Source organism: Excalfactoria chinensis, chromosome 4 (assembly GCF_039878825.1).
Source record: "Excalfactoria chinensis isolate bCotChi1 chromosome 4, bCotChi1.hap2, whole genome shotgun sequence".
In the NCBI taxonomy this organism is placed as follows: Eukaryota; Metazoa; Chordata; class Aves; order Galliformes; family Phasianidae; genus Excalfactoria; species Excalfactoria chinensis.
In genome coordinates, this window is record NC_092828.1 from 33,211,754 (window position 1) to 33,227,136 (window position 15,383).

At 38.0% G+C, this 15,383-nt stretch overlaps 1 protein-coding gene across 16 annotated transcripts in view; it reads right to left on the reverse strand.

The window, feature by feature from the left end:
• CAMK2D (calcium/calmodulin dependent protein kinase II delta) overlaps positions 1-15,383 on the reverse strand; it is a 151,246-nt gene that overhangs the window by 49,706 nt on the left and 86,157 nt on the right. For 8 of the 16 annotated variants that reach the window (XM_072334467.1, XM_072334456.1, XM_072334452.1 and 5 more), the window contains exons 4-6: positions 12,815-12,869; positions 4,112-4,177; positions 1,396-1,468 (exon numbers count right to left, since the gene is read on the reverse strand). In XM_072334467.1, the coding sequence (XP_072190568.1) occupies positions 1,396-1,468; positions 4,112-4,177; positions 12,815-12,869 (194 nt within the window). Of the gene's footprint in view, positions 1-374; positions 448-1,395; positions 1,469-4,111; positions 4,178-12,814; positions 12,870-15,383 lie in introns of all 16 variants that reach the window. The other 8 variants (XM_072334457.1, XM_072334453.1, XM_072334468.1 and 5 more) reach the window with 1 other exon arrangement.

The window sequence follows — 15,383 nt, forward strand, 5'->3', positions numbered from 1 at the left end:
GAAGTGCAAACTGACAGTGTCTGCATTATGCTGATGAGAGAGAGCTCTGGATGCCCCAGAAGCTTTAAAAGACTGTGTATTCACTCAATACACCAAACGCTTGGAAAGTAACTACTTTTTTTTCCCTGGTACTGTGCAGATGACTGTAGAATCAGATGTCCAAGTTCCCGGGGCTCAGCTATGTATTAGCTTGCTACAGGCAAGCCTTTACGGATTTCCTCCAGTGAGCGCTAGAAGCTCAGTGAAACAACGAAAGCAAGAAGGAAAAGGTTTAAATTTCCAGATCTCGCGGCTGTGCGTTAGTTTGCTGTTCTCCGCAGCCACACAGGCAGAGGCTCCGGCTGGGGAGGGCTGGGCGGGGCAGCAGCACTCACCTTGAGGTCGCGATGGACTACGCCCATCTGATGGCAGTGGAGCACAGCCTCCAGGATCTGCTGAATGCAATGACTGCATGCAAACACCAGGGGCGCGTGTTAGTTCCAAGCGTGCACCGGCCGCCCGCACGCCCGCAGCCAGGCGTCGGGGCGGCGGCGAGGGGCAGGCATGGCGGGGCCGTGCGGGCCGGGCCGAGGGCGCCGCTCTCCCTCACCGCTCCGCTCCGCTCGGCTCCGCGCGTACCTCCCCGCGCCGCCCGCCGCTCAGAGCACGACGGCCTCAGGCTCCGCCGCGGCGGCACATGGCCGACCTCCGAGACGAGCCTCCCTTGGCTCGCTCTGCTTTCTTTGGCCTTTTTTAGTTTTAAGTCTCCTGCTCGGAAGCAAAGTTCTTGCAAAAGCACATGGATTTGGCCAATTTGGTCACAGAAAAGATTTGAGCTCTTCTGTACATTTTCCTGTTCATTAACTAAGGACCCTCTCAGAGGCCTTACAAATAGCAGCCACTGAGGTAGAAAACGTTCGAGGCCAGGTGTTTTAGGTAAATCATTAACTTCTGTCCATCCAGTTTTGCCAGCAATCAGCATCACTTGCCTGAGGGTTCGTCATACTCTAAAGCAGCAGTGTGCGACCGGCTGTTCTGCCACTGCAACCCCGGGCTCAGCACAGAGTGGTGTGTCAATCTGCAAGCTGACATACATCACAGCCAACGTCCACCTCCATGGGCGTGCACAGCGATACACGGACAGCCTCAATAAAGTACCAGACACATTTGACAGCATGGGACAAATCCAGAGCCGTGGGAAGAGACAGGTTTTTGGCAACCATTCCCCCTTGTGCCATGATGTATCTTAGGCCTGTAGACTTGCAAACTGGAAAGAGGCGTCATGCATTATTTGTCAGTCTAGCTGTTTGGAGTGAGTAGGATAGGCAAGGGAACATCGCAGCCAACCCACCCCCTGCCCCTGCCCAGCAGAAAGAAACAAAACTCTTATCCATTTGATGGGCACCAGATACTGACCTTCAGGTCTCTGTGAACTATGCCATTTAGATGACAATGATTAACACTTTCTAGAATCTGCTGTATACAATGACTGCAAAGATACAAGGGCAGAATGGAAGGGAGAACATTTTAAAGGCACATAATCACATTAAATACAAAATAAAACTAAACTTAAAAAAATTATAAAGAACAAAAACACTTTTACATCTCCTGACAGATCTTGGTTGTACACTGAACTGGAACAAAACAATGCTAAAAACTGAGATATTTCCAGCTCTAAAACATTTAAAAAGGAGGAAGAAAAGAAAGCAAAACAACAACAACAACAAAAAATGCAAGAACAAAGTCAAAGGGAACAACCAAAAAAGACATTTAACATGGAACATGGAACACCTGTTAGAATCATTAGATTGTATTTTCATTCAGCAGCATGGAAACTTTCTCCAGCTTCCAAAAACTGCTACTAGAAAAACAAACTAGAGACAATAAATTACTTGGTGATATCTCTTATATTTGTTGAACGTTTTCACAATGAAGTTAATGTTACACAAGTGCTGAAGCAAGAATATGTTAAAAAATGAAATGATGAATGGAAAACAAAATGTAAGAAAGAAAAAATCAAGACTAAGGAAAAGAAAGGCATTTCTCATTGTGAATCAAATGGTTTCTTAAAAACTACCATCAGAATAAATAGCTAAGTCATTTTAAAAGGTGGCATGCATTTTCAGTATTTAAAAATATTGCCAAGCAATAGTTTAGTAAAGAGTCACTCGTGAAATGGAAATCCACATTAACAAATGGAGACAGACTTTTTTTTTTTTTGGCTATTTAAACAAGAGAGCACCTGTATTTCCATGTCCAGGTTTGCAAGTTTTGGCCAGCGTACAATGCCAAAAAGCACAACTAAAATATTCATCTTTTACAGCACTGCAACTTTTTCATATATTTTTTCAGCACTACAAGAGCTCATTAAGTTTTTATGTAAAGATATCCTTGTGGCAGAAGTCACTGACTGTAAGAAATAAACAGTAGTAATGGGCCAAAGATTTGATCTGGTTCATCCAAAATGTTTTGGCCATGGAATTCAGAAGGAATGGTCATAAATCAGTAGCTGGAGTCCAAACCTGAAAACCATTTCTTATGCAAGTAGCTCACAGCTCACTGAACTAGATTGCTCACGTGAGTAAAGACTACTTGCACGAGTAAGGGCTTGCAGGAGCAGACCAATATTAAAATCCTAGGGTATGTGTCTAAAAAGTCCATTAACTATTTCTAAAGGCATACACACATACACAGACATACAGGCACATATGCACTATATATATAAATATATATACACACACAGAAATATATATATATAAATAAACAGGAAATAGAAATTTCATTAATTCGATCAAGTTTTACTAAATATGCAAATGCATATATATATATATATATCTAATATATACATATGCACTGCCCCTTCCAATATGCAATAAGTCTAGAACACACACAAAAAAAATAACTAGAATTTTAACTTTTAAATCACAATTATCTTAAAACACACAATGACACTATAAAATGGTCTTTGGCATCAATATTATAAACTTTGCCTGAATCACAGCAGGCGAAAATCACTGAAATCCTCTTTAAACATAGGTCGTCTTCTTCCACCCCAAGTAAACTACTCATCCTCTTTGCTCTTCTACTGTATGTTCTGCCATGTTTTGTTCTACCTTTTAATGCTTCCAATACTGATGTTTGTACCATTCCCCAAGAAATTAGTCAGAGTATTAAACAGAGGAAGCTTCCTAATATTCTACCTAACTTCTTGTTTGTTCCTTATTATTATTAGGTGTTATTAGGGACACTTAATGTTTTCCTGTTATCTGACAATTCCAAATATAAAGAAATAACTGCTTTTTTAACCGTGCTAAATGTATATCAGTGGTAGTGTGTGTCTATGAAAGCAGAAAACTATAATGATTCTTCAAATTTAGTATGAAAAAAAATTTCGTTAGAATTTAGTTGTAGGACATTTTTTCCTTTAAAGAAAGCAACTGACCACAAAGTTTGAAATTCATTATTGTGTAGGAATGATTAAGATTTATTATTGTATGAGGGCAGCTAGATTCTGAGATGGAAAAATGGCCTGATGTTTTATGCCAGCATGCAAATTATGATAATCTGCCATTTATTCAAGTTTTTCAACAAGCACTTGCAGCAAATTACTAGAGATTTCAAATTTGAGCTCAGACTATGAGATACGCAGTATAATTGCTTACTGATGAAACATGACAAAAAATGTTTAAATGTGAAAAGCAAATTAGTACTTCCAGACCTCGAACAAAAATGATATTTAATGTAGTATTCTTTTAAGACCAACATATATTTCAATTTTTAATCAGTAAATATAAGAATCAGTGCATCAGATTGCTGAAATGTTATGTCCAGTTTGCAGACGGGAAAGCTGGATAATGTTTTTAATCCAAATCCCTAGTTTCCAAAGATTTATCAAACTGAGATTTAATTTGAGCTTTTGCAGATGAGCAGACAACATCTCGTGCGATTATCACCACACGGTCTTGAGCTCAAAATCCCAAACTGTGCCTCCTTCCAGGTCTAAGAGTTTTCTAGGAGAAATCCCAAAGTCTCACAGACTCCACTACTCTAGCTGATGCCAAATACCATGAGATATTTAAGTGCCTATGCTGGTATTATTAAAGACAACAACAACAACAAAAACATGACTTACCTGGCATCTGCTTCACTGTAATACTCTCTTGCAACTATATCTTCAAACAATTCACCACCAGTGACTCTGTTAGAAAAAGTAAGATGGAAAAGGGGATTTCAGAAGAGAAGACATGTATCTTAAATGTAGCTTAACAGAGAGAAGTCAGAAAGGAATAACTGAAATATTTGTACAGAAATTAAAGAGGTTTTGACCTGCAAAGTGAAGGGACTAAACTGGTAGGTTGGACAAATTACATTATTACATGAGGAACAATGGAAGAGCAATCATAACTGGAAAATAAAAGCAAAGAGCAGCAATTATATGGTATATATCAGTTAAGGGTATCAAAAGCAAGCAATAAAACTACATGAATAAAAGGGAACTGTCCAGCAAGGAAGACTGTGTCTGAAGTTCAGAACAGTCCAGCATAAGCTGAGAACTGCAATGTAAATTAGCCATAAGAAAGGATACAATAATACTAAAAAGGGAAGAGGATCTTTAAAGCATAGGCTGAAACAGGACAAAGGTGTTACACATGTGCCAGATTGGTTTGGCTTTTGTGCTTTGGTTAGAAAAAAGAATTTCTGAGTTGGAGGGAGAACGTCAATAGTGGCAGCGTACCTTAATCGGTTAAATGGCATTTCTTTTCATGAAATATTTTCAGTTGTCTCTGTCAAGAATGTTTTAGTGAAACTCTCTCTTACAGTAAGTTAGTTAGAGGCATTAGTAGTGCAAAAGACGTATGAGATAGAGGACAAGTAACAGAGGGAACTGTGCGTGCTTATGGATTCAGGATTTCACTGTACAACCAATAGTTTAGTAGTAGAAAGTGGCTAAAAAGAAAAAACCAGCGTGTGTTGTTATAAATGAAAGATGACAGCCCAGAATGAGTCACCAGCAGGATGCTGTCACAGTCTTAGAATGCATTTAAAATAGGGTAACAGCATTATCCCTACAAACAACAGGAAGACCTTTCCTTATATATCATACACAGTTCTGCCATGTTCAGAAATGGGAATCAAAACAGCATCATGAGTGGAAAACTGCTAATAGCCTATCCATTCACTTACTCATCCTGCCAAAGGAAAGCCAGGTTAGCTTGGCAAAACAATATTTAAGAAGGCTAAAAATAAATACTAAAAACAAAAAGCATAAACCATTTTCTCTAGAAAAGATAGTTGTAAGGAGCAGTATTGGTACAACCGTAAATGAGCATACTGTATCTGTGAATAAATACAAGCTTGAAGGTTTATTAGCAATCACTGAAATAGCATAACGAGAATGTTTTAGTTAAAGTAGCAGAGACAGCTGCTCTGTTTTTAAGATGTAGATTTATGAGCTTTTAAATAAAATCATACATTTGTCTGCCTGTGTTAACTGGACTGAAAGAAACAAGACCTTTCCAGTACTATACTCTTACTCTGGGGGTCATCCTCTTCTCAGTTAACTACTGATAGGACGAGAGGTAATGGTTTTAAGTTGCACTAGGGGAGGTTCAGGCTGGATACTAAGAAAAATTTATAGAGTGATGAGGTATTGGAACTGCTATTCAGAGAAGTGGTGGAGTTGCCATCTCTGCAGGCGTTCAAGAAAAGCGACATGGTTTAGTGGGCAGAGTGGTGTTGATGGTTAGACTGGATGATCTTAGTGGTCTTTTCCAACCTTAATGATTCTATAATTTTTCTTTTATGGAATACAGTGGAATACTTTCACAGATAAATGCAAATCTCCATATATTTAAGGTGTTGTGCTGAACTGTTGAAAACTGATGCAAACCATGCAAATGCACAAAGACAAGTACCCTTGTGCATAGCCTAAACAGTGCTCCTCTGAGCAGAACGCATGAGTCAATCTGATTCATGCTTTCCAAAACCTTGATCCTACTGATAGGCCAACATCAATAGCTTCTACATGGATGATCAGTGTCCATATTTCATGCCTACTTATGAATGTAGTGAACTGTCATATAGCAGTTCATTGTTACCTCAGAACGAAGTTCCAAAGTTAAAAGCCAGAGTAAGCTATAATATGCTTAAAGATTAAAATGCTTAAAAATCTAAACAATGAATGTCTTTATTGAATACAATTAAGTCCAATATAATTAGGAAATTAAAAGTGAGTAAATCTGGAATATTCAGAAACAAAGCATTCATTTGCAACTTAATATACTAACAGTTCCTCGTATATCTGTTACCTAGATGATGACACAAGTCACCCACTCAACCAGTAACACAATCCCTTTCTTTAAGAATGCCAGTTAAGAACTTGTTTTCATGTTTCCATTTACATTTGAGTTACATCATCCTTTTTTTTGAGTTCACAACTTACTGACTTTGGAAGATAATCACTTTCATGTAACTACGCTATTTTGTGCAAAAGTCTGCAATAAAATCTGAAAGAGGTAAAATAGCTGGTTCTATAATTCAAGTTCTCTTTCCTTTTGCCTTCTACCTTCCAGAAACTGGATTTAGTTGCTTTAACACAAAATGCTTAATTTTAACAGTCTTTGATATCTCTTTTCTGTATATATGTTTATTTACCACAACTCTGGTAAACAATAATAATTCTTACTTTGTGATGAATACAAAAACAAAGGATTCTTTGATGTTACTCTTCCCAATCATTTTTGATCCAAGCCAAAAAATAAAAGCAAAAGCTTTCGTCATCAAAGCAAGTTTTGGTTGGATAGAACACCAAACTGATGCTCTTCTTGAGAGGGCTATGCACTCTTATTTGCTGACACAAAACATTTGCTTGGCATTCATAACCATAATTAAAAAATGAAAAAAAAAAAAAAATGAAAGCAAGAAGAGAGGAGGGGGATTCAACTGACAAGAAAACATGTAGTCATGCTATCACCACTGCCATACATGAAGAATAATTCTCAGAAGATAGCTAAATGACTCTAAGAAAGGTAGGTAGTACAGGAGACTGAGACACCAGAACATACTTCTGAGACTGGCTCAGAGAAATTCTTCACAGCAGTGTTAGTAACCTTTTATCATTAAACATAAGCAAGAAATTTGCCCTTCTAGCAAAACAGAAGTCAACTGTATCATACTGAAAATTGTGTCTTCCTTGACACTGGGCACTCATGAAACCCACGAGAGTCTTCCCTTTTGTCATTTGTGGTACACAACTGATACTGATGTTCTGAATTGAGGGTAAAGGAGGGAAACCAAGGTGGTTAGAGTTGGAGCATGAACTGTACAAGGAGTGACTGAGAGAACTATCAAAATGAGAAGTCTCAGAAGAGATCTCATTGCTGTCTACAACTCTGTAATGCAGAGACAGCAGGAAAGGCAACAGATATGGTGGAACAAGATAAATGCTCAATAGATACAAGGAATTTTTCTCCTATTCGTTTCTTGATTTTTTTGCAATGCACATATTGCTCCAAGAAGCTGCCAAATTTCCATGTTTGAAGATGTTCCAACCTCAACAAATCCCTGAGAAATCTGATTCAGTTGGGTCTGGTTCAAGAAAGGTGGTTAGACTAGATAACCTCTAGGGATTCTTACCAACCTATGTTTTCAATGGACTGTGTAAATAAGAAACACAACCAACATTACCAACAACCTTCTTTTTATACTACATAACAGTTTAATACCAAAGTAGTTTCAAGGCATTTTTCACTACTTTTTAGACATCTTTTTGCAAAGTAGTTCTTTTTTTCCCCTGCATCAACAATGATGACTAGTGAAGGACCTGTGTTATTCAGCATGCATATAAACTACACAAATATAAGAGGTCCTTCCTGATGAGGCTTTTGTTACCTAGCAAAGGCCATGACCTGAAATAAAAGTGTGATGTGCTCTTTGGAGAATGCGTGGCTCAGTGATAGTGCTCTGTTACCAGAAAGAGCACTGAATTGCCTTACATGGATAGGTGTGTTGAAATGAGAAGTCTCAGAGGTGTTGCTTATAAACAGAAACACTCAGGCTGATCTCTAAAATTAAATTACAAAAGGATATTAAAAAAGGACTTGCTTATACTTTGACTACTACTTCTGTAAAGCACCTTCCTTTCTAGAATAAAATAATTAAAACCTGCTACATTGTGCCATTCAGGAAAAATTGCCTGATACATAGATTTTAGTCTACAATACATAAATTAGAAGCAAGCTATCAGTAAAGCTAGATCTTCAAGTGTATCCAGACAGGCTATACACAATATAAATGAGGACTGTAAAGAAAAAACAACAACAACAACAAAAGCCATACAAAATAAAAAAAACAGCTAATTTTGATCCTACACTAGAAAGCTACACAAACAACAGCCAACCTATTTTCTGCCCACAATCATAGAATTGCTCAGGTTGGAAAAGACCTTAAAGATCATTGAGTCCAACCACAATCTAACCATACTACCCTAACTAACAACCCTCTGCTAAATCATGTCTCTGAGCAGCATATCCAAATGGTTTTTAAACACATCCAGGGATGGTGACTCTACCACCTCCCTGGGGAGCCTATTCCAGTGCTTAACAACCCCTTCTGTAAAAACATTTTTCCTGATATCCAACCTAAACTTGTCCTGTCACCAGCAAGAACAGACCAACTCCTCTCTTGCTGTAAGCACCTTTCAGATACTGGAAGAGAGTAATAAGGTCTCCCGTCAGCCTCCTTTTCCCCAGACTAAACAGCCCCAGTTCCTTCAGTTGCTCCTTGTATGGCATATTCTCCAAGCCCTTCACAAGCCTTGTTGTCCTTCTTTGGACTTGTTCCAGCATAAATGGTGAGGTCATAGCTCACTACAGGACATTCATGATACAGAATTCAGTAACCTTCAGGGTACAATTAAAAGCCACTGGCTCTCAAATTCTTCTTGTTCTTGTGTAATTTTAAAGCATACTAAAAAGGTAACAAATAAAACATATGGATTTGTTTAAACAATAGTAGTGCAAGCACCATGCAGAAACAAGAAGGCTGGAATATCATGCCAGAAGAAGCATGGAGGTTTCCATATGGAAATCATGTTATTTCTATTTAAGCTCCAAAGATGTAAGAGGCACTTTTTAACTGCTCCATCCCAAAAATCTTTTGCACTTGTCTTTCTACAGTAACTGAAAAATGTTACCACACTTATAATGTTGAATACCACGTTTTTTCTTTTGGAAACATTCATAGTAATGCATACAAAAATATTTACTTCGTGTACCATAATCAATTGGTAAGGAAAATTTCTAAGTATGAAAACATGAAAAAGTCTCCTCTGGTAATTGTACCAGCTCTTTCTTCTTGACTTAAATTTCTCATTTCTTAAGCTGCATAATAAAGGTGGGGGGAAATAGTCCTATAAAAATGTGCATTGCATCTATTTTTTTTTAACAATTATCTGTGATACCAAGTTTCAGGCACTTGCCCTAGGCAGACTGTTCTGCAACTAGGCATTTTTTCTTCCTTCTACACATTGCAGTCTCTCCACTTGGAATTCAACAGCAATGCCAGGATTCTAAATGTGCCAATTGTTATATCTCAACAAGTGCATTAAAACAGGAGACACTGAGAAAAGAGAGTTTCATTGACTTGAACAAAAGAGTCCTCAAGTGCTACAGCTGTTTCCATTGAGATACTGCAACTAACAGAACTGGTTGGATTTGAACTCATTTAATGTCATTAATACTGAAAACATCTTCTACATGCTTAACTACTGAAATGGGTTGATTAAGAGACACAAATCCTAACTACTGTTGTCTTAACCATTACAGGAAGAGGATTAAGAAATGTTGTAAAGTCCATTACTAATCTTATTATGCACACCTCATTTTTCAGAGATCACTATACTTAGTTGGAGATAATTAATGGGTACAAGTACTTTGCTTGGGAGAAATATCACAGAAAGAATATATCGGTTCATTTTATTTTTTATTTTTATATGGAAGAATCATGTCAGTAGATCAGTAAAATGGCTGTTCCTTGGTCATGACAAGACACTGATAATCACCTTTTTTAATTTGCCTGGTGAAGTACAAAATAACCACCATACTCCAGATTCAAGGGAGTCAGCAACCAAGAAAATTATATATGGCATATCAGTACTTCAGAGCAGATAATTCTCTCATAAGCAGCACTTCTTACAGGAACATCCCAATGCTGCCAACAAAAGAAGCATTCCTTCTAGCAGAAGGCATTTTATTAAATGTTAACTGTCCAGATTCCACAAGGACTTTAAAAGACCTCTATCTTCCTGTTTTGCAATTAGAACTCTTCAACCAAACACAAGCCTATAACAGGGTACATTAATCACTTTTTTTCTCTCCATATGAAAGTAGAATAATCACTGAGGTATGCAAGCAAAGCAGCAGGCTTCTCCTTCAGACTTCAGACATCTCTATGACATTTATCTACAAGAGATTATTAGAAATTCAAAATAGAATGTAACAGTGATCTTTTTTTCTATTCGCAGACAAAGATCTCTTCCTCTGTGCTTTATGTGGGATGCAGTTTAAGGGAAATTTCTGAGGAAAGTGTAGCACCGAATCCCACACAGTCTGAAAGAAGTCATTAAGATAAAAACATGATAGTATGTGTGGGTGGAGTGACAGTGTTATACTACAGTCAAGCTTCAGCAGGAAAAATAAATAAAAGCACGTACTTGGCCTTTGTATTAAGAAGTCACTGTAGCAGCTTGGAACTGCTCCAGAACTAGGAATTCCACATGCATTTCTTGAAAGTGTGCAGGATTAAGAATGTTCACCAATCTTACACTATTTTTTTTTTTTTTAATATATAAAAAATCATTTGTAGCCCTTACTTTAAAAAAGAAAAAAAAAATACGTGTCAGAAAACAAGAATGCATATTGTGCCCTAGAGCTGCTTCTAGACCAACAGTTGGAAAGTTTACCTGCAATATATGCAAGTCAGATATAAGTACCTGTTGTGTCCACTTTAGATCAGAGTAACAAGCCTGACTGCCTTCACTGCAGACAGACAATGTATTTAATATTTTTGTGATGCTAGTCCAAAGTCTGGTCTTGAACAAGTCCTCTACTGGTGGATGACATGCTGGCCCTTGAGTGGCCAAGAAGGCCCATAGTATCCTGAAGTGTATGCATTGAAAGGAATATGGCCAGTAGGTCAAGAGAGGTGATCTTCTCACCCTACTCTGCCCTGGTCAGGCCTCACTTGGAGTACTGTGTCCAGTTCTGGGCTCCCCAGTACACAGAAGACAGGGATCTCCTGGAAACAGTCCAGCAGAGAGCCACAGAGATGATAAAGGGCTTGGAGCATCCCTCTTATGAGGAAAGGCTGAGCAACCTGGGTCTGTTCAGCCTTGAGAAACGATGACAGAGATGCGATCTTACTAATATATTATCATATTTATATCTTAAGTGTGGGAGTCAAAGAGACATGGATAACCTCTTTTCAGTGGTTTGTGGGGACAGGACAAGGAGAAATGGCCATAGACATAAGTATAGGAAGCTCTGCACCAGCATGTGACAGAACTTCATGGTGAGGGTGATGGAGCACTGGAACAGGCTGCCCAGGGAGGTTGTGGATTCTCCTTCCCTGGAGATATTCAAGACCTTCCTGGACGCCTACCTGTGTAGCCTGCTGTAGGGGGCCTGCTTTGCATAGGGATTGGACTTGATGATTTCTGGAGGTCCCTTTCCAGCCCCTACAAATCTGTGATTCTGTGAAATATCCCTTAAAAAAAATAATTAAGTCATAAAATAAAACAAATGTAACATGAACATGAAAGCACACTGCTGATTGGGGAAGATCTGGGTTCTAACTTACCTATAATGCATATGAATATTTTTGTTTGTATGCTCTGAAGTGAACTATTTCACATTTCTAATGCAATAATGTATTCTTATTTCAAGTAGGAAAAACATGTTGGGCCTAAGAGGCTCTTAGAGGAAGCAGGAGGAAGAATTTACCACACCCATAACCTGCCCTGGAAAAATGTGCAATTGAAAAAAAAAATTACTTAAATATGTCAGTTTTGCAAGAAAATTCCCAACTGTTTGTGTTTGCCCATATGCAAAACCAAAAGCAGTAGCTTTTCACATGAACAGAAAAGAATATTAGCGTCTCTGTTTCTAAGTTTAGAAGCTACCATGTAGGTTAATGTTGTCAAACACTCCTTCTCCTAAAGAAGATTACCTGGAAGAAATAAGCTACTCTCCCGTTCTATACTCCCACAACATCCCAGCAGCTCACAGGATTCAAATTTGCGGAGTAAAATGGGAAATAAAAAGGAAAATTCTTTCTGTTTGCTGGCTATATTTCATTCTGAACAGAGTCAAAATGAAACTAGTTTTCCATTTCAGTAGAATATAAATCAGGAATAAACTACTGAAAAAGTCCTTTTTCTCAGTAGGGAAATTAGGCTCACCTTTCAGTGCAGCAGGGAGTATTTTCTACTACTCCACTTGCTTACATTTATCACCGGCTTGCTGTGAATTATTTTTTCTGAATTGTGCATTGGTTTAGCTTTGTCAGGTATCATGCAAATTGTAATTACATATCTAATTTTAATATTAAAACATAATTCAACAACATCTATACTTATTTGAAAGCTTTAGTATGGAATTCTTACAGTGACACTTACAAATCAGCTTTTACACATGCAAATATTACCGTCCTGTTTATAGTTATTTGTTTGATTCATTGTATCAAACCTGCACAATTATCTTGTGATCTTGTGTTTACATCTAAGAATTTCAAACACCACATCCCCAACATGGTAAACATATGCAAAAGACATACTTACAAGTCAAAGACTAAGTAATGGAATCCCTCTTCTGATATGCTGTCATGAAGCCGCACTATTGAAGGGGGAAAAAGAGATAAAAACCAGTCATCTTTTCCATGTCTTTAATATCTGACTTTGATTTTTGGGAACTGTAGAGAACTGCTGGTATTGCATCTACATATATGTTCTCATCTGTTTATTTTGTGGCCTTTTTTTTGCTCATTTGTTTTGTTTTAAATTTTTTATCCTAAGAATCATCTTGTAAGATGAGTTAAGCAATGACACTGTAAGACCGTATATGCAGCTCATTATACAGCTAGTTCTAAAGGTGTTCTGCTTTTGTCACACTACCACAGAATGCAGCAGTCATTTCCAGTCAACTCCTACACATCTAGATACATAAGACACAAACCACACACACCATACTTTACCTCTGACCCTCATGCTGAGTGATGGCTAAACAAATACTAAAAAGCACAGTCAGACTTCATCTGAATGTACCACACTGATATTATTCTACTCTCTTTTTCCTAAGCAGAACCTCCAATCAGTCTTTCAAATAGCATGCACAGGAGTATCCAGCCATTGGACTTTCATCTTAAAATAGTATTCTTAATCTCATACAGCTGTTTTCCCAGCAGCATTACATCCCAGACATTGTTAACAAAACAAAATGAAACAAACAACAACAAAAGTGCCTCAATTAGCTGTCTGTTTCAGCACAGTTACAAACTTTAAGGGCTATGTTAACAAGTTCTTTAATCAGACAATAGATGCTGATTTTGAAAGAGAAAGCATCATTTTTGCTAACTGAAAGTATTGGACTATTTAAAAATGGAAATCAGAAGTGCACATTCAGTTCATAGCTCAAAATTCTTTAGCTAATCATTGAAAAGGAACTTAAAATCACTGCCAGTAGTGTCTAGCTCACTTCTTTTTTTTTGTCTAACATCTTAATCTAAATTATATGCCTTAAATTTTAGTCCAGATAAAATAGTTAAGTCAAATATTTGACCATGTAAACTAACCAGACTAATTAATTTCAGTTAAATGCAGTCATCTGCACCTGCTCAGAAATACAGTGCATCCTCCCTTCAAAAATCAGTTTTCTGTTCCCTGACAACATATTTGGCTTTGTTAGGAAAATACTGCACTTGAAGGTGAAAAAAAACCAAACATAAATCAACCCAGTGTGAATGTTATTTACACTCCCTTAAAAAACCACACTAATACCAAATCCATCTGCTCATCCCTTCCCTAGCAAGTAAAGCCAACTAGGTAACAACTATATCCATGCCATACCTTTGAGAATAGTCTTCAAGAACAACAACATTTCCTATTGAGACTCCTTAAGCCAAATAACAACACAGTCATGGAAAAAAAAAAAAAGGGTAAAATCCATAAAATACTGATTCCACAGACACAGTGTAAATCAGCAGTGTATTTTCTTGGTGGGGTGTCTGCACCAATGCATGGGAGGCAAAAAAGAAAAAAAATGATCAGCGTAGAAAGAGATTTCAATAATGGCAAGTTTACTCATGCAGGTTTACTCAAAGACAATGAAAATATGGTATTAAATATTGGCCTTAGTTTTAAAGAAGTTATACATTCATTTATGAAAGCAGACAAACAAAGTATATATCAAACCTTCACACTCTAAAACTAGATGCTCAGAGGAAAAAATAAAAGATGAGAAAATAATTCACTCACAATTCATCTGAAATGATCTGAGGTGAAGGGTATGCCAGCTAGAAAGCTGAAAATGGGGGTATGAATGTGAATCAAGGAGGAAGCTAAAGCCTATATGATTACAAATTGAATCCGTCTGGGAAGAAAGCAAGCTCTGACTGGAAGTCTGGCAAACTTCTGTAAGGAAGATGTATTTTTCTGCAAATAACTAAGTAAATAACCAGCTGCATCAAGCTTTACTGCTTCCATCACTATCTGTCTCTAAACTGACACCTCTAAATGTTCTGAAAGGGAATGTGCTATATTCCCACTCATATTTATATCGTGTATGTATCTATTTCCCTCTGATCTTCTTAACTGTCATCCACTTCAAGCACATGAATGGTTTAGAACTGTGCAGAGATAAATCTACTTGCAAATTGATGCCTGTCAGTGAACGCCAAATTTCTACAGTGGCAGCCAACGATACAGCTGAAAGACTGAAACGAAGAGACTACACAACCTCCTGGCTGCTTGTCCTTAGCCAGACCTACAGACAGCAAGGATAGTCACGAAGAGCAAAGGAACTGGAAAAGGAGTCCAGCGGAGGGCCACAAAGATGGTGAAAGGCCTGGAGCATCTCCCCAATGAAGAAAGGCTAAGTGAGCTGGGTTTGTTTAGCCTTAAAAAAAGAAGACTGAGAGGGGACCTGATCCAGGTCTATAAATATCTGAGGTGTGAGGGGCAAAGTGGCGAGGCTGGACTCTTTTCAGCAGTGTGTGGAGATAGATCAAGGGGAAACAGCCAGAAACTGGAGCATAGGAAGTTCCGCACAAATGTACACAAGAACTTCTTTACGGTGAGGGTGACGGAGCACTGGAACAGGCTGCCCAGGAGGGCTGTGGAGTCTCCTTCTCTG